Source organism: Anoplopoma fimbria, chromosome 11, assembly GCF_027596085.1.
Source record: "Anoplopoma fimbria isolate UVic2021 breed Golden Eagle Sablefish chromosome 11, Afim_UVic_2022, whole genome shotgun sequence".
Classification (NCBI taxonomy): Eukaryota; Metazoa; Chordata; class Actinopteri; order Perciformes; family Anoplopomatidae; genus Anoplopoma; species Anoplopoma fimbria.
In genome coordinates, this window is record NC_072459.1 from 140,898 (window position 1) to 165,910 (window position 25,013).

The following is a 25,013-nucleotide window of genomic DNA, read 5'->3' on the forward strand; positions in this document are numbered from 1 at the left end:
TATGTGTTTTATGTGTTTTATGTGTTGTATGTGTTGTATGTGTTGTATGTGTTGTATGTGTTGTATGTATTGTATGTGTTGTATGTGTTGTATGTGTCAGGCAGACAGGCAGACAGACAGACAAGCAGACAGAAACACAGACAGATAGACAGTGACTCGGACTAACAATGACTGAGATACCGACTCCAGGGTCCAGAGTTTTCATCTGCAGGCTTTTCAATGATGAGTTTTAGTTTGATTGTTTTCTTTGGGAGTGTGTTATTTGTGGACAATGCAAACTTGGTTTGTTGCCACGTTAAGTCAACTTTGTTTCAGTGTCAGGTAAATTTCCAACACAGTCTCACGGCAGGTTGCGAACATAGTCAGGAAATGCAATCCATCTGTTTTGTGTACAGGGACACAAATTGCCCTTTTTTTCATGTTGCTTGGAACAACTTTTTTTGGGGGACAAAACATTTTATTAAAAACAAAAGTTCGGTATGTTCAACAAAACCACTTGGTTAAATGTAGGAAAAAACAATGGTTGACTTGAAAATTGAACTTCACTTGAGCTACGTAGTTAGGTTCAGGCAACAAACCCACCTAGTTATATTTAGGAAAACGTCACAAAGGTTACAGTTAGGGTTAGGCTCAGGCAAAAGAAACAGAACAAAAAATGTCGCAGACCTTCGCTTGGTGGAAAGTCCTGTGTTTGTTTGACCCATCCACCTCTGTCCCGCCAGCTATTGATGGATTTTTTTCAATATTTCATACGAAGTCCATAGCTCTGATCATTGCATAGTCACATGGATGGGTTTAATTTGTGTGTCCATCGTGAAAAAGATTTTGAATTGACTTTGTTTGCATCCTGACAACAGAAAAAAAGTTTCCATGTACATGTGACAAATCGATTGGTTTTCATGACTTTTTCATGAGCTGACTTGATATTGGGCTGACATTGGACTTGTCCCCCCTCCACCTACAGGAGGCGACTGCTAGAAGACGGTGGAGGTCTAGCAAAGCTGCATGATGCCAGGATGGCACCTCTGCTGCCCCCTGTTGGTTCAGAGATCTTCAGACGCTTCACGCCGTCCTCGCTGGAGGAAATCGAGCGACGACACAAAGTCGAGGAGGAGGAGCAACAGAGGAGGAAGGAGAAGAACATAGAGGTACACAAAATATAGCTATCATCTGTCAGTTACCATTAATCAATACATCAAAACAAGTAATCAATAAATTGAGAACAAGTTATCGATAAACTGAAACAAGTGATCAATACACCGAAAATGAGCAATGACTTCATAGAGAACAAGTAATCAACAGACCCTTCAAGTTCCAAACTCAAATGCAGATCGGCCAATCACCATGACAACGATCTGTCTGTGCTCCAAAGATTCAGTTTGTTCATTTTCAGGCTGGTTTTGTGTATTTGGAGCTCGTTCTAGAACGATACATTTCTACGTAACAACAAGTGGAGCTCACATTAAAGATTGGATTGATTAGTTTGTTTATGCTACGCTAGAAGAAATGCTAAATGTGTACACATGCTGCTTTAGCTTTTTAATGATTATAACAGTAAATATAAACCTACCCTGGTTTATTGATTATAACAGTAAATATAAACCTACCCTGGTTTATTGATTATAACAGTAAATATAAACCTACCCTGGTTTATTGATTATAACAGTAAATATAAACCTTCCCTGGTTTAATGATTATAACAGTAAATATAAACCTTCCCTGGTTTAATGATTATAACAGTAAATATAAACCTTCCCTGGTTTAATGATTATAACAGTAAATATAAACCTTCCCTGGTTTAATGATTATAACAGTAAATATAAACCTTCCCTGGTTTATTGATTATAACAGTAAATATAAACCTTCCCTGGTTTAATGATTATAACAGTAAATATAAACCAGTAAATATAAACCTTCCCTGGTTTAATGATTATAACAGTAAATATAAACCTACCAGGAACAGTTTTATTACCTGACTTCACCTCCGGTTTCCATCATCCGGTGATGCAGTGGTTCACTTTGGTCTGTTGGTCTGTTGTAGACCCTTCTGTCTGCTTCTCTTTTAAGTTTTTTTTAAACATTAGATACTATTTATCCTGGCAGTGCAGCTAGTGACGGTCTGGCAACATAAGATACCATCAATGAAATGACAAATAAAAAAACTCTGTCTCTGATTGACAGAGAGCCGATGAAGATCTTCCTAAACCAGCCAGTGACCTTGAGGCCGGGAAGCCCCTCCCATTTATCTACGGAGACCCGCCCCCTGGTCTTCTCAACACGCCATTGGAGGAGCTGGATCCCTTCTACCAATCACAGAAGGTCTCTCTCTTTGATAAAAAAAGATATTCCCTGATCAATATGAATCAATAAAAGAATAATTTACACCTATAAATGTCTCTCTCTCTGTCTATCTCTGACCTGTCCGTCTCTGTCCGTCTCTCTGACCTATCCATCTCTCTGACCTGTCTGTCTCTCTCTGTCTCTCTGACCTGTCTGTCTCTGTCTCTCTGGCCTGTCCGTCTCTGTCCATCTCTCTGACCTATCCATCTCTCTGAGCTGTCTGTCTCTCTCTGTCTCTCTCTGACCTGTCTGTCTCTCTCTGTCTCTCTGACCTGCCTGTCTCTGTCTCTCTGACCTGTCTGTCTCTGTCTCTCTGGCCTGTCCGTCTCTGTCCATCTCTCTGACCTATCCATCTCTCTGAGCTGTCTGTCTCTCTCTGTCTCTCTCTGACCTGTCTGTCTCTCTCTGTCTCTCTGACCTGCCTGTCTCTGTCTCTCTGGCCTGTCCGTCTCTGTCCATCTCTCTGACCTATCCATCTCTCTGAGCTGTCTGTCTCTCTCTGTCTCTCTCTGACCTGTCTCTCTCTCTCTGTCTCTCTGACCTGTCTGTCTCTGTCCGTCTCTCTGACCGGCCTGTGTCTCTGTTTCTGTCTCTCTCTAGCCTGTCTGTCTCTCTCAGTTTCTCGGACCGGTCTGTCTCTCTGTCTCTGTCTCTCTCTGACCTGTCTGTCTTTCTCAGTCTCTCTGACCTGTCTGTCTCTCTCTGTCTCTCTCTGGCCTGTCTGTCTCTCTCAGTCTCTCTGACCTGTCTGTCTCTCTCTGTCTCTCTCTGACCTGTCTGTCTCTCTGACCTGTCTGTCTCTCTGCAGACGTTCATCGTGCTTGGTAAAGGAAACATCATCTACAGGTTCAATGCCGAGCCGGCTTGTTACCTGCTGAGTCCGTTCAACCCGCTGAGGACCTTCGCCATCAAGATCCTCATTCACTCATATCCTTTATGATGTCACACTTTATGAGGTCACACTGTGCTTTTCCCTCATTGGCCAGTGAAACCTGAAGAAACAGAATGAGCTTAGATTAGCAGGTTGTTGCTAAATGATCAGCTGATGATGTTTTTTGTTCCTTATAACCTAACTTTATTCAGTTTGTTCATCATGGTGACGATTCTGGCCAACTGTGCGTTCATGACTCTGAGTGATCCCCCAGCGTGGAGCAAGACTGTGGAGTGAGAACCACACACACCAGAATACACACAAATACACTCACAGCGGCGGGGGGTTGTGTCTCCATGATAACCCTAGATTTAGGAAAACCGCCCAAAGACTCGCTGTCCGACGGCCGACCCGAACTACAGAGACTGAGCCAACACTGTAGGACACTAAAGTTTATTGATAATCTTAATGACTGATTCATGTTACCGTGTCTGATCAACATGATCAACCCAACATGGTCAACATGATCAACATGATCAACATGAACAACCTGATCAACCTGATCAACATGATCAACCTGATCAACATGATCAATATGATCAACCTGATCAATATGATCAACATGATCAACCTGATCAACATGATCAACCTGATCAACATGATTGTCTGTTGATTGTCGGTTGATTGTCTGTTGATTGATTGTCTGTTGATTGATTGTCTGTTGATTGATTGTCTGTTGATTGTCTGTTGATTGTCTGTTGATTGTCTGTTGATTGTCTGTTGATTGTCTGTTGATTGTCGATTGATTGTCGATTGATTGTCGGTTGATTGTCGGTTGATTGTCTGTTTATTGTCAGTTGATTGTCAGTTGATTGTCTGTTGATTGTCGATTGATTGTCGATTGATTGTCGATTGATTGTCGATTGATTGTCGTTGATTGTCGTTGATTGTCGATTGATTGTCTGTTGATTGTCTGTTGATTGTCGATTGATTGTCGGTTGATTGTCGGTTGATTGTCGGTTGATTGTCGGTTGATTGCCTGTGCTTGTCGATTTATTGTCTGTTGATTGTCTGTTGATTGTTGATTGATTGTCTGTTGATTGTCGGTTGATTGTCAGTTGATTGCCTGTTGATTGTCTGTTGATTGTCTGTTGATTGTCTGTTGATTGTCTGTTGATTGTTGATTGATTGTCTGTTGATTGTTGATTGATTGTCGATTGATTGTCGATTGATTGTCTGTTGATTGTCTGTTGATTGTCTGTTGATTGTCTGTTGATTGTCGATTGATTGTCGGTTGATTGTCGGTTGATTGTCGGTTGATTGTCTGTTGATTGCCTGTGCTTGTCGATTTATTGTCTGTTGATTGTCTGTTGATTGTCTGTTGATTGTCTGTTGATTGTCTGTTGATTGTCTGTTGATTGTCTGTTGACTGTCTGTTGATTGTTGATTGATTGTCGGTTTATTGTCAGTTGATTGCCTGTTGGTTGTCTGTTGATTGTCTGTTGATTGTCGGTTGATTGTCTGTTGATTGTCTGTTGATTGTCTGTTGGTTGTCTGTTGGTTGTCTGTTGGTTGTCGGTTGATTGTCGGTTGATTGTCGGTTGATTGTCGGTTGATTACTTGTTGATTGTTTGTTGATTGTCGATTGATTGTCTGTTGATTGTCTGTTGATTGTCTGTTGATTGTCTGTTGATTGTCTGTTGATTGCCTGTTGATTGTCTGTTGATTGTCTGTTGATTGTCTGTTGATTGTCGATTGATTGTCTGTTGATTGCCGGTTGATTGTCGATTGATTGTTGATTGATTGTCGATTGATTGTCTGTTGATTGTCGATTGATTGTCGATTGATTGTCGATTGATTGTCGATTGATTGTCGATTGATTGTCGATTGATTGTCTGTTGATCGTCTGTTGATTGTGCTTGATTGTCGATTGATTGTCGATTGATTGTCGATTGATTGTCGATTGATTGTCGGTTGATTGTCGGTTGATTGTCTGTGGATTGTCTGTGGATTGTCTGTTGATTGTCTGTTGATTGTCTGTTGATTGTATGTTGATTGTATGTTGATTATCGGTTGATTTACTGTCCACTCCGTCTGTAGTTTTTATGTTTCCCTTTTTAACGTGTCAATGTCGTTGAACAGATACGTGTTTACATTCATCTACACATTTGAAGCAACGGTCAAAGTTCTGTCCAGAGGATTCTGCGTTGGAGGTTTCACCTTCCTGAAGGACCCGTGGAACTGGTTGGACTTCATGGTCATCAGCATGGCGTAATACTCAAAACACACCTGTGATACACACACTTTAACCTATTGTTTTCTTATGATGATTATGATGATTATGATTATAACTATTGTTATTATAATTATCATTGTTATTCTGATGTGCATTCAAAATCTTCTGGTGCTTGTGATGCCGGAAAGCTCATGAAAGTTAGATGGAGTGAATATTTTGACGTTGTTTGTGTCGGCTAACAGAAGACCTATAAGATCATTTAGAAAGCGGTCAGCAAATAGTATTGTCACTTTTTTCATACCAATAGACTGGAGGATACTACTACTACTACAACTACAACAATACCTCATTTACAACCTGTCCAAACCTGAAGACATCTACTCGCCATGTTCACTTACAGTCATAGCGTTTATACTACTGCTGCTACTACTACCACAATAGCTTATCTACAACCTGTCCAAGGTACTAATACTTCTACTTCTACTACTACTGCTACAACAATACCACATCTACAACCTGTCCAAGGTACTAATACTTCTACTTCTACTACTACTGCTACAACAATACCACATCAACAACCTGTCCAAGGTATTGATACTTCTATTTATACTACTACTGCTACAACAATACCTCATTTACAACCTGTCCAAACCTGAAGACATCTACACGCCATGTTCACTTGCAGTCATTGCGTTACCATTTGGCAACAGGAAGTCAGAGATCATCACATTTACATGAGGGTGTGTGCAGGCGTCCAACGGGCCGGTGCAGGGATGTTCGAGAGCTAATTCATCTCCACTTGAAGTTTTAATTGAAATTAGAAATAGTTTATTAAGAACCTAAGCTATTGTCTATTTACAACAGTTAAGATTAACTTTTTAATTTAGAAGTCGTCTGTTTGTCGTTGTGACTTTTCTCCTTGATGATGATGATGATGATGATGATGATAATAATAATAATAATAATAATCAATCCTTTATTAGTCCCACAATGGGGAAATTACTTCTCTGCATTTAACCATCCCGGAGGAGCAGTGGGCTGCAAAGAAGCGCCCGGGGAGCAACTTGGGGTTAGGTGTCTCAGGGACACCTCGGCATGTGCCGGTTTGAACCACCAACCTTGTGGTTACGGGATAAGCGCTCTACCTCATGTGCCACAGCCGCCCCATGATGATGATGATGATGATGATGATGATGATGATGATGATGATGATGATGATGATGATGATGATGATGATGATGATGTCTCTCTGTGTTTCAGATACCTGACAGAGTTTGTAGATTTGGGAAATGTTTCTGTGTTGAGAACGTTCAGAGTTCTTCGAGCTCTGAAGACCATCACAGTTATCCCTGGTCAGTGTGTGTGTGTGTGTGTGTTTCGGTTATGTGAGTTTACGTTTCCGATTGTCAGTTTTTAATGCCCCCCCCCCCCCCCCCCCCCCACTGTCAGGTCTGAAGACGATTGTCGGAGCTCTCATCCAATCAGTGAAGAAGCTGGCTGATGTCATGATTCTGACCGTGTTCTGCCTCAGTGTCTTCGCTCTGATTGGTCTGCAGCTTTTCATGGGAAACCTGCGGCAGAAATGTGTTCTGATACCACCGCTGTTGCTTGGTAACAACACGTCTGACATCAACCTCGGCACCGGTTACCATGGCAACGACACCCAAAGCAACAATACAGGAAGCAACGACTTTGATTACTCCAAGTACATCAACAACCCAGGTATGGCTGGTTTGTTACAAATACTACTATCACTAATACTACAATACCTCATCAACAAGCTGTCCAATGTACAAATACTTCTTCTACTAGTACTACTACAATACCTAATCAACTACCTGTCCAATGTACAAATACTTCTTCTACTACTACGACAATACCTCATCTACAACCTGTCCAAGCTACAAATATTACTACTACTACTTCTTATACTACAATACTTCATTGATGATCCTTCTAGGTTACAAATACTAATACAAATACTACAATATCTCATCAATGACAAGTTGGAGGTACAAATACTAGTACAAATACAATACAATATTCGGTAGGAATACAAATACTATTACTAATACTGGAATACCTCATAGATGACCTGCCAAAGGGAGAAATACTACTTCTTCTAATACTAATGCTAGAATAGCTCATCGATGGCCCGTCACAGCTACAAATACAACTACTACTAATACTACAATACCGCATAGATGAACTATCCAAGATACAAATACTACTATAACTACTGCTGGTTATATTACAGTACCTCATTGACGTCCTCCCCAAGGTACAAATAATACTAATACCAATACTACAATACCTTAACTACAGTCTGTCCAAGCTACAAATACAAGTTATACCAATACTACAATACCTCATTGACGACCTATCCAAGATACAAATATGACTATTACTTCTGCTAATTATACTAGAATACCTCACTACTACTTGTACTATTACCTACTACTACTACTACAAAAACTACAATACATCATTAAAGACCTGTCCAAGGTACAAATACTTGGACAGGAAAAGAAGAAGAAGAAGAAGAAGAAGAAGAAGAAGAAGAAGAAGAAGAAGAACAAGAACAAGAACAAGAACAAGAAGAAGAGTGTGACTTATTGTATAATTTGGACCAGATCAGTGATTCATATTAGATCGAGATCATTTAAATAAAAGAGCCTCAAATGGGCTGAATTTAATATCCGGATGAGATTAAACATATCTTCAACACGTCCACCTTGTTAAGCGACCCGAGCAGTGACGTTATTAATGCTAGGAAAACATTTGGTGTCAGCCATGTTTGACACAAACAATCATACGAGGCTTTAAACAATAAAGTAAATGATAAACAAGCTTTAGTAGACAGGGTTTAGTTTAATAGAGCAGCTTGTAGAGCTGCCAGGAGATGATGTATTCATTATATATTATCAGTATTATTATTGGTATTATTAGGAGTATTATTAGGAGTATTATTATGATTATTATGGGAGGATGCCGTTGTGATGACCTCATTTAGTTTTTTGCGACTGTATCAGCTAATTTGTATAAAATCTGTCTGCCTGTCTGTCTGTCTGTCACATAGACAACTACTACTACCAGCCTGGTCAACTGGATGCTCTTCTGTGTGGAAACAGCTCTGATGCCGGGTACGTTCACAACACCTACTCTATACTGATATTACTGATGATGAGGAAGATGATGGTGGTGATGATGATGATGATGATGATGATGATGATGATGATGATGATGATGGTGGTGATGATGATGAAGATGATGGTGGTGATGGTGGTGATGATGATGATGATGATGATGGTGATGATGATGATGATGATGATGATGATGACGATGATGATGAAGATGATGATGATAATGATGATGATGATAAAGATGATGATGAAGATGATGATGATTATGATGATGATGATGATGGTGGACATGATGATGATGATGAAGATGATGATGATGATGATGATGATGATGGTGATGATGATGATGATGATGATGATGATGATGATGATGATGATGATGTGTTCAGGGTCTGTCCTGAGGGTTACGTCTGTCTGAAAGCAGGGAGTAACCCAAACTACGGATACACCAGCTACGACTCGTTTGGTTGGGCGTACCTGTCTCTGTTCAGACTGATGACCCAGGACTTCTGGGAAAACCTGTTCCAGCTGGTCAGTAACTCACTGGTCCCAGTACTAACTGGTCCTCACTGGTCTTTGACTGACGAGAACCTGTTGCAGCTGTTGAACATCACCTGTCTGTCTGTCACCTGTCTGTACATCACCTGTCTGTACATCACCTGTCTGTACATCACCTGTCTGTACATCACCTGTCTGTCTCTCACCTGTCTGTACATCACCTGTCTGTCTGTCACCTGTCTGTCTCTCACCTGTCTGTACATCACCTGTCTGTCTGTCACCTGTCTGTCTGTCACCTGTCTGTCTCTCACCTGTCTGTACATCACCTGTCTGTCTCTCACCTGTCTGTACATCACCTGTCTGTACATCACCTGTCTCACTTGTCTGACTGCAGACGCTGCGAGCAGCTGGTAAAACCTACATGATCTTCTTCGTGGTCGTCATCTTCCTCGGCTCGTTCTACCTCATTAACCTCATCCTGGCCGTGGTCGCCATGGCGTATGCCGAGCAGAACGAGGCCACCATGGCAGAGGCCAAACAGAAGGAGGAAGAGTACGCTCAGATCCTGGAGATGCTGAAGAAGAGAGAGGAGGAGGTCTGATCTGATGAAACAACATTGAATCAGAGGACAGTGAAAACAAACAGCTCAACATTTGTTCTGGTTGTTATTCCAGCAGGCGGCCTGCAGGGCGCAGCTCTCAGAGGAACAAGATACGGCACCAGAGAAGAAGGATTCATCTGCAGAAATAAAGGGCCACGAGCAAGAACACACAGCCATGGAAGGTATACACATACATGTACACACAGACAGATTCAAGTCATTTTAACATTATGAACCTGAAGTATAACGCACTAATGACATCACAGGAAATCTGACGCCTCAATGCTCTCACAGCCAATAAAAACACTGGACAAAGGGACAGCTCTATCCAACATTTTATTTAACATCACAGTGAATCCTCGTTTTGTGAATCAAAATAAACGGCGAGAAGTTCAATTATTTTCTATTTATTATAATAAAGATGAATTATTAAGTTAAACATGACACCTGTTTTAAGTTGCTTGATTAAAGTGTCAGCTAAATAAATGTAATAAAACATGTTCAGTCCTGGTGGGAAACTCTCACTGAAAATCAAAAGAACACTATGAAGACAGACACACAACAGATCCACCACACAGGGTTCCTGGAGACATTAAAGCAACCTGCCAATCACTAAGGATCGATACGCAACAGATATCGATCCTTTCACTTCGACGCTTGACATGTTTATTTGGAACGAGAGTTCACCGACGAGGAGATTAAACAGATGGAAGAGGGGAGATGAAGAGAGGAGGCAGAACGATGAGGTAACATTGTGATGTAAGTCCAGCTGCTTTACTACAATGATCAACACTGTCCACCTGCAGACTTAGTTTCATCTCAAACTCAACTGGCAACAAAAGTGTTCAACTCAGCAACACAACCCTCCATTTGAATCCTCTCACCAACCGGCTGTGTGTGTTTCAGAGTTTGCAGACGACCAGAGGCCGTGTCCTCCATGTTGGTACGTCTTTTCCGACATCTTCCTGAAGTGGAACTGTTGTGGCTGCTGGCGGTGGCTCAAACAGTACCTGTACATCATCGTCATGGACCCTTTCGTTGACCTCGGCATCACTATCTGTATCGTCCTCAACACCGTCTTCATGGCCATGGAGCATTATCCGATGACTGAGGAGTTCGAGGAGCTTCTGAGCATTGGAAATCTGGTCAGTGATGAAGAAAAGTCAGAGAGTCCATTTCTTTTCCAATGAGAGCACCGCTTCAACACAAGCTTAACATCTGGTGCAGAGAAAACTGTGCTGAGGTCAAAGAACTGTTGATTTGTAAAACAAGTACTGAGTAGAAGTAAAGGTATGGTAAGCACTTTCTCTGACGCCCATGTCTATATTGCATACAAACAAACTTGTAATGCATCATGATCTGCCTATAGCACTGTATAATTACAGTAATAGGCAGTCATAAGTTAGAGTGTAAGAAACCTTCAGTGGAATAGATTTGGCTGAGGGGATTTCCTAACAGTGGTGTTAGCGGCTTGCTTTGAGATAACCAGCATGTTTTTAAAGTAGAGCATGGATTTCTTTAGCTGAAGACTTTTGCTGGCTGTAACGTTATTAGTGTTCTAAATTAGTATCAAGTTTTACACAAAGGAATTACAGTCCTAGTTACTTACCAGGTCGGCTTACTCTCGGTCACATTGGTGAAGTACACTGGTTCGATTCTGCTTCCAGTTGGCGGTCCGCTCACGTTGACTCCAGGTAAGTGAAGAAGAGTCCAGTTGTAACACCAGTATATCCAGCATCCAGCATGAGTCAACCCTCTACAACCATCTGTGTGTAGAGACGTCAGGAACGCCTTTTGGGAATTTTTTCAAAGCTGGCACAAGCTTCCACTTGGACTCAAAGATGAACATATTACATTTTGGTTGCAGAAGGGAACTATGACCTCACAAAACACAATGTAGGCCATAACTCAATAACTAATATGCTCCTTATGATAATTTCCCACAAATGTCTTATAAGATAAAAAGATGAATTGATCTCACTTTGGATGGACATTGATGTAAACTGCAACATGACTGGCTGGTAGTAGTTCTAGTTTCACTTCACTCAAAGCACCCAATCACCTCTTTGAGTAGCTTATGATGATTGTAATATATTATAAATAGATCATAACGTATTACATCTATGAAAATCATAATACACTATGATCCTTGCAAAAGATATTAATGAGTCCCCAGCAATTATGGAGTACTATGATACTTGACCTTGATTATTGTTATTTATCATTATGTATATTAATAGGTGCTTATAACTATACAATAATACAGTGCTATAGGCAGATTTTAATGCATTACACATATGTTCATAGATCATCGTAGACACGACCGTCCTAGAAAGGGCTACCAAAGTATCCACTAGAAAACTAACTTCCATAGTGAGCGAGTAACTAAAAATACACAGGTGATCTTTCTTGTGAATAAGTGAACATGCACCTTTATTTATTCTCAGTTTATCTGCTACATAACTGTTTCTCAAAAGTGTGACCACAAAATAAGCCATAAATCCTATGTGTGTATTATACTCTATAAAATACAAAGAGGGTTCTGTGTCTATTCTGTCACAAAGTCAATAAAAGACTGTCAGCATGTTACAGTGTCTTTAATCATCTTAGTATGTTTCCCATCACGATCTGGTTCTGTCCAATCAAATCACTTTACTGTATCGGTCTAATGTTTGTACCATCAGGCTCATTAGGAGATGATGAGGTGATGTTTAATTATCGTCTGAGATACATCTGCATGATATCACACGTCAGAAAAATAAAACACCTTTTTATTCATTTTAATTTTGCGTCTCTTTTCACCGGTTCCTGAACAACCCCCAGTCGAAGACAGAACTTTTGTTAATGGCTGACAATCACTAAAACTGTGAGTTTATTACAGAACATTATAGACATAAGGAGTTGTAGCTTTTAGTTCTCTGATGAACTGAAGCTAGCCATAATGTAGCTGAATCTCAAGAGAATCTGCTGCCTCAGCTTCGTCTGCTATTCTGCTATGAACAGATTAATGAAGGTGACCTGGGATCAGCAGACCACCAGGTTCTTAATGTGCAGAAATTCATAAAATAATGATTACATAAATTAAAGTATTCAAATGTAATGGAGCTAAAATAATAAGTAAGACGTTACTTGCTAACAGAGGAGTGGCTGCCTACTTTATGGCTGAGAATTACATTTCTGCAATTATTAAAAAGATCTTGAACCAAAAAATGCTTTCCATTTGAAAATGGTCTTTTGTATAGCCGCCGCCATTCATTCTCACACAAAGGTTCTGTCAGGCCGAGCGCACCCTAAAGCGGACACCATCCCTTTATTTGTGCCGCCATCTGCTGTAAACCTCCAGCTCTAGTTCTGTGAGGTGTCGAACCCCTTCGCTCAGGACTGTGTCCAAGCTATCTTTCAATAGCCTTGCTGCTAAGCTTATTCTGCTCACTTCTGACACCTGATCCTTGACCTCTGACCCCTCTCAGGTCTTCACAGGGATTTTCACTGCTGAGATGGTCCTCAAACTTCTGGCCATGGACCCGTACTACTACTTCCAGGTCAGTCTTCCTGTTTGTTGACAGTGCTGCAGTCGAAAAGTGTTTTTGTTTGTAAAAGGGAGTGTCTTTTTCTAAGTTCTTAAGAATCCCAATTTACATTTTCCTTCACCTCATGACATTAAACATCAAAGTCAAGAAAGAGTCAGGAAAACACATCATTTTTTGTCGTCCTTTTTTGAACCCAACTCAGTGATGATGATAGACATCTGTTCCCATGGTAACACTCGTCAGTGATTGTTCTGTTGCCATGTCTGCAGGTGGGCTGGAACATCTTTGACAGCATCATTGTCACCATGAGTCTGGTAGAGCTGGGATTGGCTAACGTTCAGGGCTTATCTGTTCTGCGCTCATTCCGATTGGTCAGTGTGAACTCATCACTTATTATATAAAACCAATCAAATTACTGACCACCTGTCAGTCTATCTGTCTGTCTTCTCACCTGTCTCCTTGCCTGTCTCATGTCCAGATGCGAGTGTTTAAGCTGGCCAAGTCGTGGCCAACCCTCAACATGTTGATAAAGATCATTGGAAACTCGGTAGGTGCCCTGGGAAACCTGACTCTGGTCCTGGCCATCATCGTCTTCATCTTTGCCGTCGTCGGCATGCAGCTGTTCGGGAAGAACTACAAAGAATGCGTCTGTCGCATCGCACTTGACTGCGAACTTCCCCGGTGGCACATGTACGACTTCTTCCACGCCTTCCTCATCATCTTCAGGGTCCTCTGTGGAGAGTGGATTGAGACCATGTGGGACTGCATGGAGGTCTCAGGTCAGACTATGTGTCTGATTGTCTTTATGATGGTCCTCGTCATCGGAAACCTGGTGGTGAGTCCCTGCAGGCACAAAGATACTCTCTGATCTGAGCCTGAACTCTAACAGGCTAAGCCCTTTACTGGACTTTATTGGTAACTCTGAAAACCAAGTCTGATATTTCTAGACCAATCACGGTACAGGTCCTGAATCTTGCTCTGCCCTCTAACAACCCAAATCTGGTCATCTGTTAGGTATTGAATTTGTTCCTTGTCTTGTTTCAATTCCTGAATCTGTTCCTAATCATGTTTCGGGTCTTGAATCTGTCTCTGGGCTTGCTTCAGGTCCTGAATCTGTTCCTGGCCTTGTTGCTGAGCTCATTCAGTGGTGATAATCTTGCTGCTCCAGAAGATGAAGGCGAAAACAACTTGCAGATCGCCATAAACAGGATCGGTAGGGCTGTTGCTTGGGCAAAGAAATTGATCCTGGAACAAATCTGGATTATCATGGGAAAGAAGAATGTCAACCCAGACCACACTGGTAGGACCAGACCTGGAACTACAGCAAAGACTGAATTTATCCATTTACCTATGTAACTATGTATCTGTGTTCTTTTCTTGATTTTATTTGTTAAGGTTTAGTATTTATCCAGTGTTCCAGGTGTTGAGTAGTTATATTCAAATTAAATATTCACTATGATTTCAAATAGTTGAAGTTCTGTAAATCACAGATTTTATGACTGAATGTATTTTGTGTGTCTTACTGATTTTTCATGTTTGTGAATTTCATCGTTAGCAGTCGACAGTGAGGAAGACAATAGGACGACGAAGGAGATTTTAGCTTTGAACTTTGTGACCTCAGACCAGTCGGTGTCAGAGGTCACCTCCCTCGACTGTAACCATGACAACCTGACAAGCAACTACCACAACATTCCCTGCCTGAGGGTCCCTATCGCTGAGGCCGAGACCGAGTCCGACTGTGAGACGCCTGACAATGATGATGAAGAGGAAGAAGAAGAAGAAGATAAGGAGGACGAAAAGCACTCTCATGTGAATATTATTCGACTATATTCTATTCTATTCCAATTTATGTTATTCTATTGCGGCATCTCACCTAAAACTGAACATTTATTATTATTCAGTTATGTTAACCTTTATTTAAACAGGTCAGTCAATTGAGAACTATTTCACATTTACAGTGACGACCTGGCCAGGAATAGAAGGGAAGTCAATACAAGTTATTGGAACATAAATACAACTATCGCAGTAAAACAACATGAAAACATCACAAATCATACAGTATATACAACAATAGCCATATGGACTGTGTGCAGTGATAAGAAACTATTACTTCCTCTGACTTTTAAGAGGAGGGTAACAGGGAATGAACGTGCCGACTATGTTTATCAACTCTTCCAGTCAGTAGAAGCTGCAAACTGGAATATGTGACGATCACAGGAGGAGCTGACTTTAGGGAGGACCATACCAAGGATTCTGCTAGAACATACATTGGGGCTACTGTTGGAGATAATGAGTAGTGTGCAGAGATATGGAGAGGTTTGCCAATCAACATAGTGTCTTGATGTGAGTTTGAAAGGAGAGTGAAATGTAGAGCTAGATACCCAGGTATCTATTGGAGATGACACCTTAAAGTTCTGACCCATCTCGGGAGGAAATTTAGAGGGGAGAAGGCCACTTAAGGTAAGGTAAGGGGGAAGACAATGCATTTTGTTTTATTAGAATTCAGAAGAAGGTAAGGTTGGAGACGGCATATTGAAATGGCCAAACAATACTCTTTTCTTATCTTGTGAGTCACATCCATGGCCGATTCTAAAGGAGAGAGAAGCGCATGTACGGTGAAAATACTGTGACTCCAGGTGGTGGGTGAGCTGTTAATTAACCAATGTCTCAAATACTTTGAGAAGCAAGGCAAGATGGATACAGTATTGAGATGTTTAGAGCCAGTTGCTGATTAAAAGTCGTGTTACCAGGTATGAATAAGACTTTAAAAAATGAATTAATTTCTTAAATCTATGGATTGTTCTGAGAATAATTTAGTCCCAGTAAAAGTTAGACCACATCTGGAAAATGGATTTTGGAATTGAGCTTAATTCTGATGAAACATGTTCAGAGAGTGAACAGAACTACTGGGCTGTCTGTCACATGAATATCAACGCTGTTTGATGTGTTTGTTCAGTGTGACGAGTCGTCAGTCTGCAGCACCGTACAGAAACTTCCTGAAGCTCATGAGGACGAAGAAGAAGAAGAGCACGAAGCAAACACACCTGAGGACTGTTTCAGTGAAAGTACGAAAACAAACACACACACACACACACACACACACACACACACACACACACTTTAATCAGCATCAGTCTCCTCCTGATTCCACCTCCATCTGATACAGGTGAACTGGTGCAAACAGATTGACTGGGCAGCCAATCAGGAGCTCACACTTAGAGGCTGACCCTGTTTGTACGTCGATCAATAAATGTATCCCAAACTATGAGCCGCTCCGTTCCACTTTTTGAAGAAGTATGAAACCCATTGTTATCAACATTAATTAACCAATGACAAACTAACTGGGAGACTGAACTGTCGGCTGTTGCCACTGTTTATATAAACTGGAATAAATGTACATTCAGCATTTATGTCTAATTTAATGTTTGAATAGTAATAAAGTTGTAGATTTGAGTTTTCTGGAGGATCTTTCTGTTCCCTGAGAAAAGAGACGGATGAAGAAGCTGAGTGTTGGATGGAGGGAATCAGTGTGTTTAGAGATAGGTTGTGTTTTAAATAGAGTCAGTGTGTCAGAGCAGGATATGAGTGCACAGGAGATGAGTGTGAAAGGATATCAGCAGGTTAACAGAAGAAGAAGACAGCAGGAGAAATGTTGTTCCTGTCTGTAGACATTCTAATATAATTGGCTGATTCAAATACAACATTTGTTGCATGTGCATATTTCAGAGTGTTACAGACGCTGTCCATTCCTGGACATAGACACGTCCCAGAGCAGAGGGAAGGTCTGGTCTAACATCAGGAGAACCTGTTTCTCCATCGTAGAACACAACTACTTTGAGACCTTCATCATTTTCATGATCCTGATGAGCAGTGGAGCTCTGGTAAATATTGTTATTTGACATTGTAGATTATTGATTTATACATGATGGGTTTTTGTCATATTTGTTTTAAAATACACCAAAAGTCTGACTGCTGAATGCAGGGTGGTCTCTTTAATGTGATCACGTGGCCGAGCACATCTGATCTGATTGGTTCTCAAAAACGCATTCTGTGTGACTACTAACCTGTGGAGACAACATGGCTGACAGCAGCAGACTGATAAACTGACTACAGGACTACTAACATGGTGAGACCCAGGTGAGATTATCTTTACCTAACTCAGAACTTTTTAACTCTTATTAACCCTTAATAAACAGTGACTTATTTACATAGGTATGTATTTCATCTTTTTATCTACAAACAAGATTTTTCACCACAGGATCCGATTTTTGTTTGTTTTTGTTATAATTGTTTGTACATTACTGTATGTTTGTTTTATCTGCACTGAATTAACATCTGCAAGTTGATCTTACTATGTGTAGTTGAGATGTGCTAAAAACTCAATAAAAACTAAAGTACAAAAAAAAAATAAACAGTGACTTAGTAAACAGAAAAAGAACTAACCCAACTTTTCATAACTACAGATGCCTCCATCATCCATTTTGCCAACAGATCAGCTGATAGTACGGCCTTAGTCCTCCACGGCCTTAGTCCAATGGATCAGCTGGATAGTACGGCCTTAGTCCAATGGATCAGCTGGATAGTACGGCCTTAGTCCAATAGATCAGCTGGATAGTACGGCCTTAGTCCAATGGATCAGCTGGATAGTACGGCCTTAGTCCAATGGATCAGCTGGATAGTACGGCCTTAGTCCAATAGATCAGCTGGATAGTACGGCCTTAGTCCAATAGATCAGCTCGATAGTACGGCCTTAGTCCAATAGATCAGCTCGATAGTACGGCCTTAGTCCAATAGATCAGCTCGATAGTACGGCCTTAGTCCAATAGATCAGCTCGATAGTACGGCCTTAGTCCAATAGATCAGCTGGATAGTACGGCCTTAGTCCAATAGATCAGCTCAATAGTACGGCCGTCAATAGATCAGCTTAGTCCAATAGATCAGCTACGGCCTTAGTCCAATAGATCAGCGGCCTTAGTCCAATAGATCAGCTGGATAGTACGGCCTTAGTCCAATAGATCAGCTCGATAGTACGGCCTTAGTCCAATAGATCAGCTGGATAGTACGGCCTTAGTCCAATAGATCAGCTGGATAGTACGGCCTTAGTCCAATAGATCAGCTCGATAGTACGGACTACAAGACTAAGCATACGAGAGTATTGTCTTCCTGACTGAACTTGCGCTAGAGCTTCATTTCAGGCCATCCTGATAGAGGGAGCCCTCCTCTGTTACGCTCTCTGAGGTTTCTTGTTTAATTTTTTTGTGGAGAATATTTCCTGTTCTGATGTGAGGGTCCTGGGACACAAGATTCTAAGCCCTCTGAGGCAAATTTTTGATTTTGGGCTTTATAAATAAATTAAATTGAATTGAAATTGAATAACACACCATGATACATTATAACATGAGATAAATATCCGTGTCCATGTGGTAACATTAGTCTGTGTCTGAACAGGCGTTTGAGGACATCTACCTGGAGCAAAGGCAGGTCATAAAGACGGTTCTGGAGTACGCAGACCAGGTGTTCACCTACGTGTTTGTGCTGGAGATGATTCTCAAATGGGTCGCCTATGGATTCAAGACTTACTTCACCAACGCCTGGTGCTGGCTCGACTTCCTCATCGTAGATGTAAGAACATTAATACCTGCTGGTAACGTGTTACAGGACCAAGAATGACATGAAGCTCACTCTGGTGCAAAACATTTAATTTCCTGGAAATATATATGAAAATACCAATCAGGTCAGAAGCGCTCTCGGTTCCGATTACACTTCGCTCTTCAGGTACTGACGGCTTTCTTTCTCTACTGGCGTGAGCTGCTGATGCTCAGTATAATATAGACAGTGCCCTCTGCTGGCCATGTTGGGATTAGCAGAAATAAAAACACCACAAATCCCAGTCAAAGACCCAATGATAGAATGATACAGGTAAGTGACAGAGAAATAGTATATGTTTCTGAGACCTTAGCTTTTACTGAATTCCCCAAAATAGGGGGGGGCTAATAATTCCCTGTCTTCTCAAACACCCAGTGCCACAAACGCAACAGCAATGACGCTTCAGTGAGCTAAGTGAATAGGCAAAGTGATTACAGTGTAACAACCTGTTCTCCTCATCAAATACCAATGCTGGGTCTGTGGCGTCCGATAGCGATGCAGCTTTTATCATCTGTAAGAAAAAGCTAAGATAAAGATCCTGCTCCACTAACATTATTATTATTATTTGATTAGTAGATTTACATTCCAGTGGTGTCTCTGTAGGATTTTTTCTGATAGACAAACATATGTCATACAAACATATCGTAGCATAATAGTATAGTTCTTGTTTCTGACCAATCGGGAGTGAGAATGTGTGATGTCATCACCAGGTGTGTTGTGTCTTCCAGGTGTCTCTAGTGTCTCTCACAGCAAACATCCTGGGATACTCTGAGCTGGGAGCCATCAAGTCTCTGAGGACTCTGAGAGCTCTGAGGCCCCTGAGGGCCCTGTCTCGCTTCGAGGGCATGAGGGTGAGACAGGCATTTTAAACACTGACACATAGACAGACAGGTTTACCAATAGGTAACTGTCTCTCTGTCACCAGAGGGTGTTAACCGTCTATTTAACTCTCCCTGTCTCTGTCTATTAGTCTGTCTCAGATATTTTTTATATATTTATCAACGGTCTATTGTACAATTATGTCTGTTAAAAAGCTTTATTTTGACATTCCTATAATATCTGTTGTCCAGTCTGTCTTCCATGCTTTTATTAAATCCTGTAACGAGCTACATGTCAGTCTGAGTCAGTAAAACCTGTCTAAGCTTCAACTGGTCCAGACTCCCTGTATCCAACAATATAATGCACATGATACAAATCTTAACAGCTCCACATGAGTGTTTATTAGAGGTCTTGTTCTAGGTAGATTTAGTGTATTGACCTGTCTGCCTGTCTTCATGTCTCTCTCCCTGTACCTGTCTGTCTTTCTGCAGGTGGTGGTGAACGCCCTGGTTGGAGCGATCCCGTCTATCTTTAACGTGCTGCTGGTTTGTCTGATTTTTTGGCTGATCTTTAGCATCATGGGAGTGAATCTGTTTGCAGGAAAGTTTTATTACTGTTTTAACGAGACGTCTGAGGAGAAATTTCGAACTGAAGACGTCAACAACAAGAGCGAGTGCTTCGCTCTGATTGAGGCCAACTTCACTGAGGTCCGCTGGAAGAACATAAAGGTCAACTACGACAATGTGGGGATGGGCTACCTGTCACTGCTGCAAGTGGTGAGTGTGACGGCTTCAGTGATTCAGTCTGATGAATTAAACATTAAAACCATCAGACATGGCGGCTTGTATCATCAGAACAATCCCTCCAACACCACGGTCATATCGATACACCACCCAACCCCTACTATGAACTGAATCTCACTTCAAAGCTACGACAGCTGATTTAATCTGAGCTGTGTTCTCTGTTGTTTTCTGGTTGTTTCTTGTTTCACTGTATGCAGACGACTAGACTTTTTGTATTCAGTTGTCTCCATTAAAGGTCAAGTTAATGTGTCTCTTTCAGGCCACTTTTAAAGGCTGGATGGACATCATGTACGCAGCCGTGGACTCCAGAGACGTCAGTGCACCGACCAATACTTTTACTCTATACACTGCTACTACTACTAGTACTAATACTGGAACTATAAGTATACCTGACACTGGTACAAATACTGATAATAATACTCGACCCAAAGCTGAATACTGCTACTGGTCCTAATTCTGCTACTGGTACTAATACTGGAACTCATACTGGAACTTATTCTAGACCTGACACTGGTACTAATACTGGATCTAATACTAGTGCTAATACTGGACCTGACACTGCTACTAATACGAGTAGTAATACTGAAACTAATACTAGTTTCAATACATGAACTGACACTGGTACTAATACTGATATTATTACTGAACCAAAAGTTCATACTTGTTTAAGGACAGATACTGATGCTGGTACTAATACTGGAACAAATACTAGTTCTGATACTGCACCTGACACTGGTACTAATACTGCTACTAATACTGGATATGAAGTGCAATGTAAAAATATGTGCAATACACTGTACAGTACTACAATTATTCTGCTCGATATATAATATTTCAGTTATTGTGGATCTTTTACTTTTTTTTTTACTTGTTCAATATTCTTTACTGTGTTATTACTTATTTACTTATTTATAATACTTGTTTTGATCTTGTTTTTTTTACTATGTCTCTTGTTTGCACTATCCTCTCTGCTGCTGTAACCCTGCAAATCTCCCCGCTGCAGGACTAATAAAGGATTATCTTATCTTATCTTATCATATCTTAAGTTGATACTTTTACAAGTACTAATACTGCTCCTGGTTCTAATACTGTTACTAATACAAGTGCTAACACTTGACTTGACACTGCTACTAATACTATTACGAATGCTGGAACTAATAATAGTACTAGTTCTGGACATGAAGCTGATACTTATACTGATACTGGTACCATAGTTGTACAGATGTTAGTACTGGTACTAATACTGGTACTCACAGGTACTATAGTGAGACAGATGCTGGTACTGGTACTAATACTGGTACTAACTGTACTAAAGTGGGACAGATGCTGGTACTGGTACTAATACTGGTACTAACGGGTACTATGGTGGTACAGATACTGGTACTGGTACTAATACTGGTACTAACTGTACTAAAGTACAGATACTGGTACTGGTACTAATACTGGTACTAACTGTACTAAAGTGGGACAGATGCTGGTACTGGTACTAATACTGGTACTAACTGTACTAAAGTGGGACAGATGCTGGTACTGGTACTAATACTGGTACTAACTGTACTAAAGTGGGACAGATGCTGGTACTGGTACTAATACTGATACTAACAGGTACTTTAGTGGTACAGATGCTGGTACTGGTACTAATACTGGTACTAACAGATACTGTAGTGGGACAGATGCTGGTACTGGTTCAATCTTATATTTTATTGAGTGTCACATGTTGTATGAAGACATTTGTGTGAATTCCAGGATTTTGGATTTAATACAAATACAACTACCTTTAAAGTGACTTGATTGTAGTTACCATGTCTATCATGATCACCATACCTTGTGCCTTTGTGTAGGTGGAGTCCCAGCCGCTGTACGAGTCCAATTTGTACATGTACATTTACTTTGTCATCTTCATCATATTCGGCTCCTTCTTCACCCTCAATCTCTTCATCGGGGTCATCATAGACAACTTCAACCAGCAGAAATCTAAGATATGTTTCTATTCTCGGACATTATCTTAAACTCCAGACTCAGTGGTGATAAAAGATATTAATCTGTTCCTCTGTTTTTTGTCTTCACTTGGGAGGAAAAGATATTTTCATGACAGAGGAGCAGAAGAAATATTACAACGCCATGAAGAAACTGGGCTCTAAGAAACCTCAGAAACCTGTTCCACGACCTCAGGTAAGTTCACTTACTTCCTGCCAGACTTCGTTAAAAACAGGTGCGAAAAGTTCAGGTGAGATCCGTCCGATGCAGCGTCCAGTCCATCATCCTGTCTCAACAGAACAAGTTCCAGGCTCTGGTTTTTGACCTGGTGACTACTCAGCTTTTCGACATCTTCATCATGGTGTTAATCTGCCTCAACATGGTGACCATGATGGTGGAGACGGACGAGCAGAGCGAGGAGAAAGAAATGATCCTGTACTGGGTCAACCTGGTCTTCATCATCGTCTTCACCACCGAGTGCACGCTGAAGATGATCGCGCTCCGACAGCACTACTTCGCTGTCGGCTGGAACATCTTTGACTTTGTTGTCGTCATCCTTTCCATTGTAGGTGAGTCAGCGAATCGGTGTCTGCTGATGTCATTGTCTCATCGAATAATGTCATAGTTTGATCCTTCATTGTTGTGCCAAAGTGTAGAAATGTCCTTAATCATATTAAGGTTTGGGGTATTTATTTTATGGGGTATTTAATATGATCAGAAGTTAATTTAAGTGCAGTTTTGTGTTAAATGTAACAGCCATGTTCTCTTTAACCCAGAAGAAAAACATGTTGTCTTACTTCCTTACTTCCATCCCTTCAGGCCTCCTCCTTGCTGACATCATAGAGAAATATTTTGTTTCTCCAACACTGTTCCGTGTCATCCGATTGGCTCGGATCGGCCGAGTTCTTCGTCTCATTCGTGGAGCCAAGGGGATCCGGACGCTGCTGTTCGCCCTGATGATGTCACTTCCTGCCCTCTTTAACATTGGCCTCCTCCTCTTCCTCATCATGTTCATCTTCTCCATCTTTGGCATGTCTAACTTTGCGTACGTGAGGAAGGAAGCCATGATAGACGACATGTTTAACTTTGAGACATTTGGGAACAGCATGATCTGTTTGTTTATGATCACCACGTCAGCCGGATGGGACGGTCTGCTGAATCCCATCATGAACACGCCGCCGGACTGCGACCCCAATGTAGAGAACCCCGGATCCATGGTCAGAGGGGACTGTGGCAGCCCGGCGTTGGGCATCGTCTTCTTCACCACCTACATCATCATGTCCTTCCTAGTGGTGGTCAACATGTACATCGCCATCATCCTGGAGAACTTCAACGTGGCTACAGAGGAGAGCGCTGACCCGCTGTGTGAGGACGACTTTGAGATGTTTTATGAAACCTGGGAGAAGTTCGACCCCGATGCTTCTCAGTTCATACAGTACAGGTGAGTCTAAATCTGGTAGTAATGGATCCTAATCTGACTCCGATGTGTTCAACAACTCTACGGAGCTCTGAGAGATTCTCCTGTGTTCCACAGTAAGCTGTCAGATTTCTGCGACACTCTGAAGGATCCCCTGAGGATCTCTAAACCAAACACCATCAAACTGATCCACATGGATTTGCCTCTGGTTCCTGGAGACAAGATCCACTGTCTGGACATCCTGCTGGCTCTCACTGCACAGGTAACATGAGCTGATCACATATTATTTGTGATATTATTATTATACATGTTTCATATCATCGGATGTTGTGTTGTATGAAATCACATTGTATTATATTATATGTATTTTATGTGCGTAGGTTTTGGGTGATTCAGGAGAGATGGATGCTCTCAAAGCCAGCATGGAGGAGAAGTTCATGGCCAACAATCCCTCCAAGGTTTTACTCTGTTATTTTATACAACTATTGTCATGTTCTAAAAGAGACAGATTTTGTTTCATTTATCAACGTGTACTGAAGTCACAGATAACCATTGTTACCTACAGGTGTCGTATGAACCAATCAGCAGCACTCTGAGGAGGAAACAGGAAGAGGTGGCCGCGACGGTGATCCAGAGAGCGTACAGGAAACACCTCCTGAAGCGGACGCTCAAATTGGCATCCTACAAATACCGAGAGAAGACGGAGGGAAAGCGAAACAAGGAGTCGCCGCCTGAGACAAAAGGACTTCTCTGTGAACGAATCACTCAGCTGTATGGAGACAGCGAGGACACAGAGGAGCCCGTCTCACGGGTTTCAGGTGAGGATCCTCCCACCCGGGTGGAGCTTCAGAGCGAGTTTCTCCTCCACGCTGCTCCTCCCCTCAACACCTCCAACTTCCTGCTGGATGAGAACCTGAGGGAGTCTATTGTCTGATGTTTAACATGTGTCTCCTGTTCCTTCCTGTTTTCCTCTGCACCGTAAGGACTCAGCTGTCCGAGGAGCCTTGCACTAATCTCTCTCTTAGCTTCTGTTAAGACTGCAGACTGATGGATCCTGAACAATAGATGGCTCTTCATGGCTTTTAACGCCATATGTTTTCTCACTGTGTTTTCATATTTCACACTTTACAGA

At 41.4% G+C, this 25,013-nt stretch overlaps 1 protein-coding gene across 1 annotated transcript; it reads left to right on the plus strand.

Moving 5' to 3' along the window:
- The first annotated feature begins 1,016 nt into the window (after window positions 1-1,016).
- Window positions 1,017-24,815, plus strand: scn4ab (sodium channel, voltage-gated, type IV, alpha, b). The gene is made up of 30 exons (XM_054607107.1): window positions 1,017-1,148; window positions 2,182-2,319; window positions 3,149-3,267; window positions 3,415-3,504; window positions 5,354-5,482; window positions 6,708-6,799; window positions 6,897-7,169; window positions 8,527-8,590; window positions 8,980-9,121; window positions 9,483-9,683; window positions 9,763-9,871; window positions 10,596-10,834; window positions 13,160-13,231; window positions 13,489-13,590; window positions 13,698-14,054; window positions 14,324-14,519; window positions 14,775-15,028; window positions 16,176-16,284; window positions 16,946-17,100; window positions 18,668-18,841; window positions 19,594-19,716; window positions 20,176-20,460; window positions 20,747-20,800; window positions 22,329-22,466; window positions 22,555-22,659; window positions 22,763-23,033; window positions 23,284-23,905; window positions 23,999-24,143; window positions 24,262-24,339; window positions 24,447-24,815. The coding sequence occupies exons 1-30, from the start codon at window positions 1,017-1,019 to the stop codon at window positions 24,813-24,815; spliced, it is 5,337 nt and encodes a 1,778-aa protein (XP_054463082.1).
- Window positions 24,816-25,013: the final 198 nt, after the last annotated feature.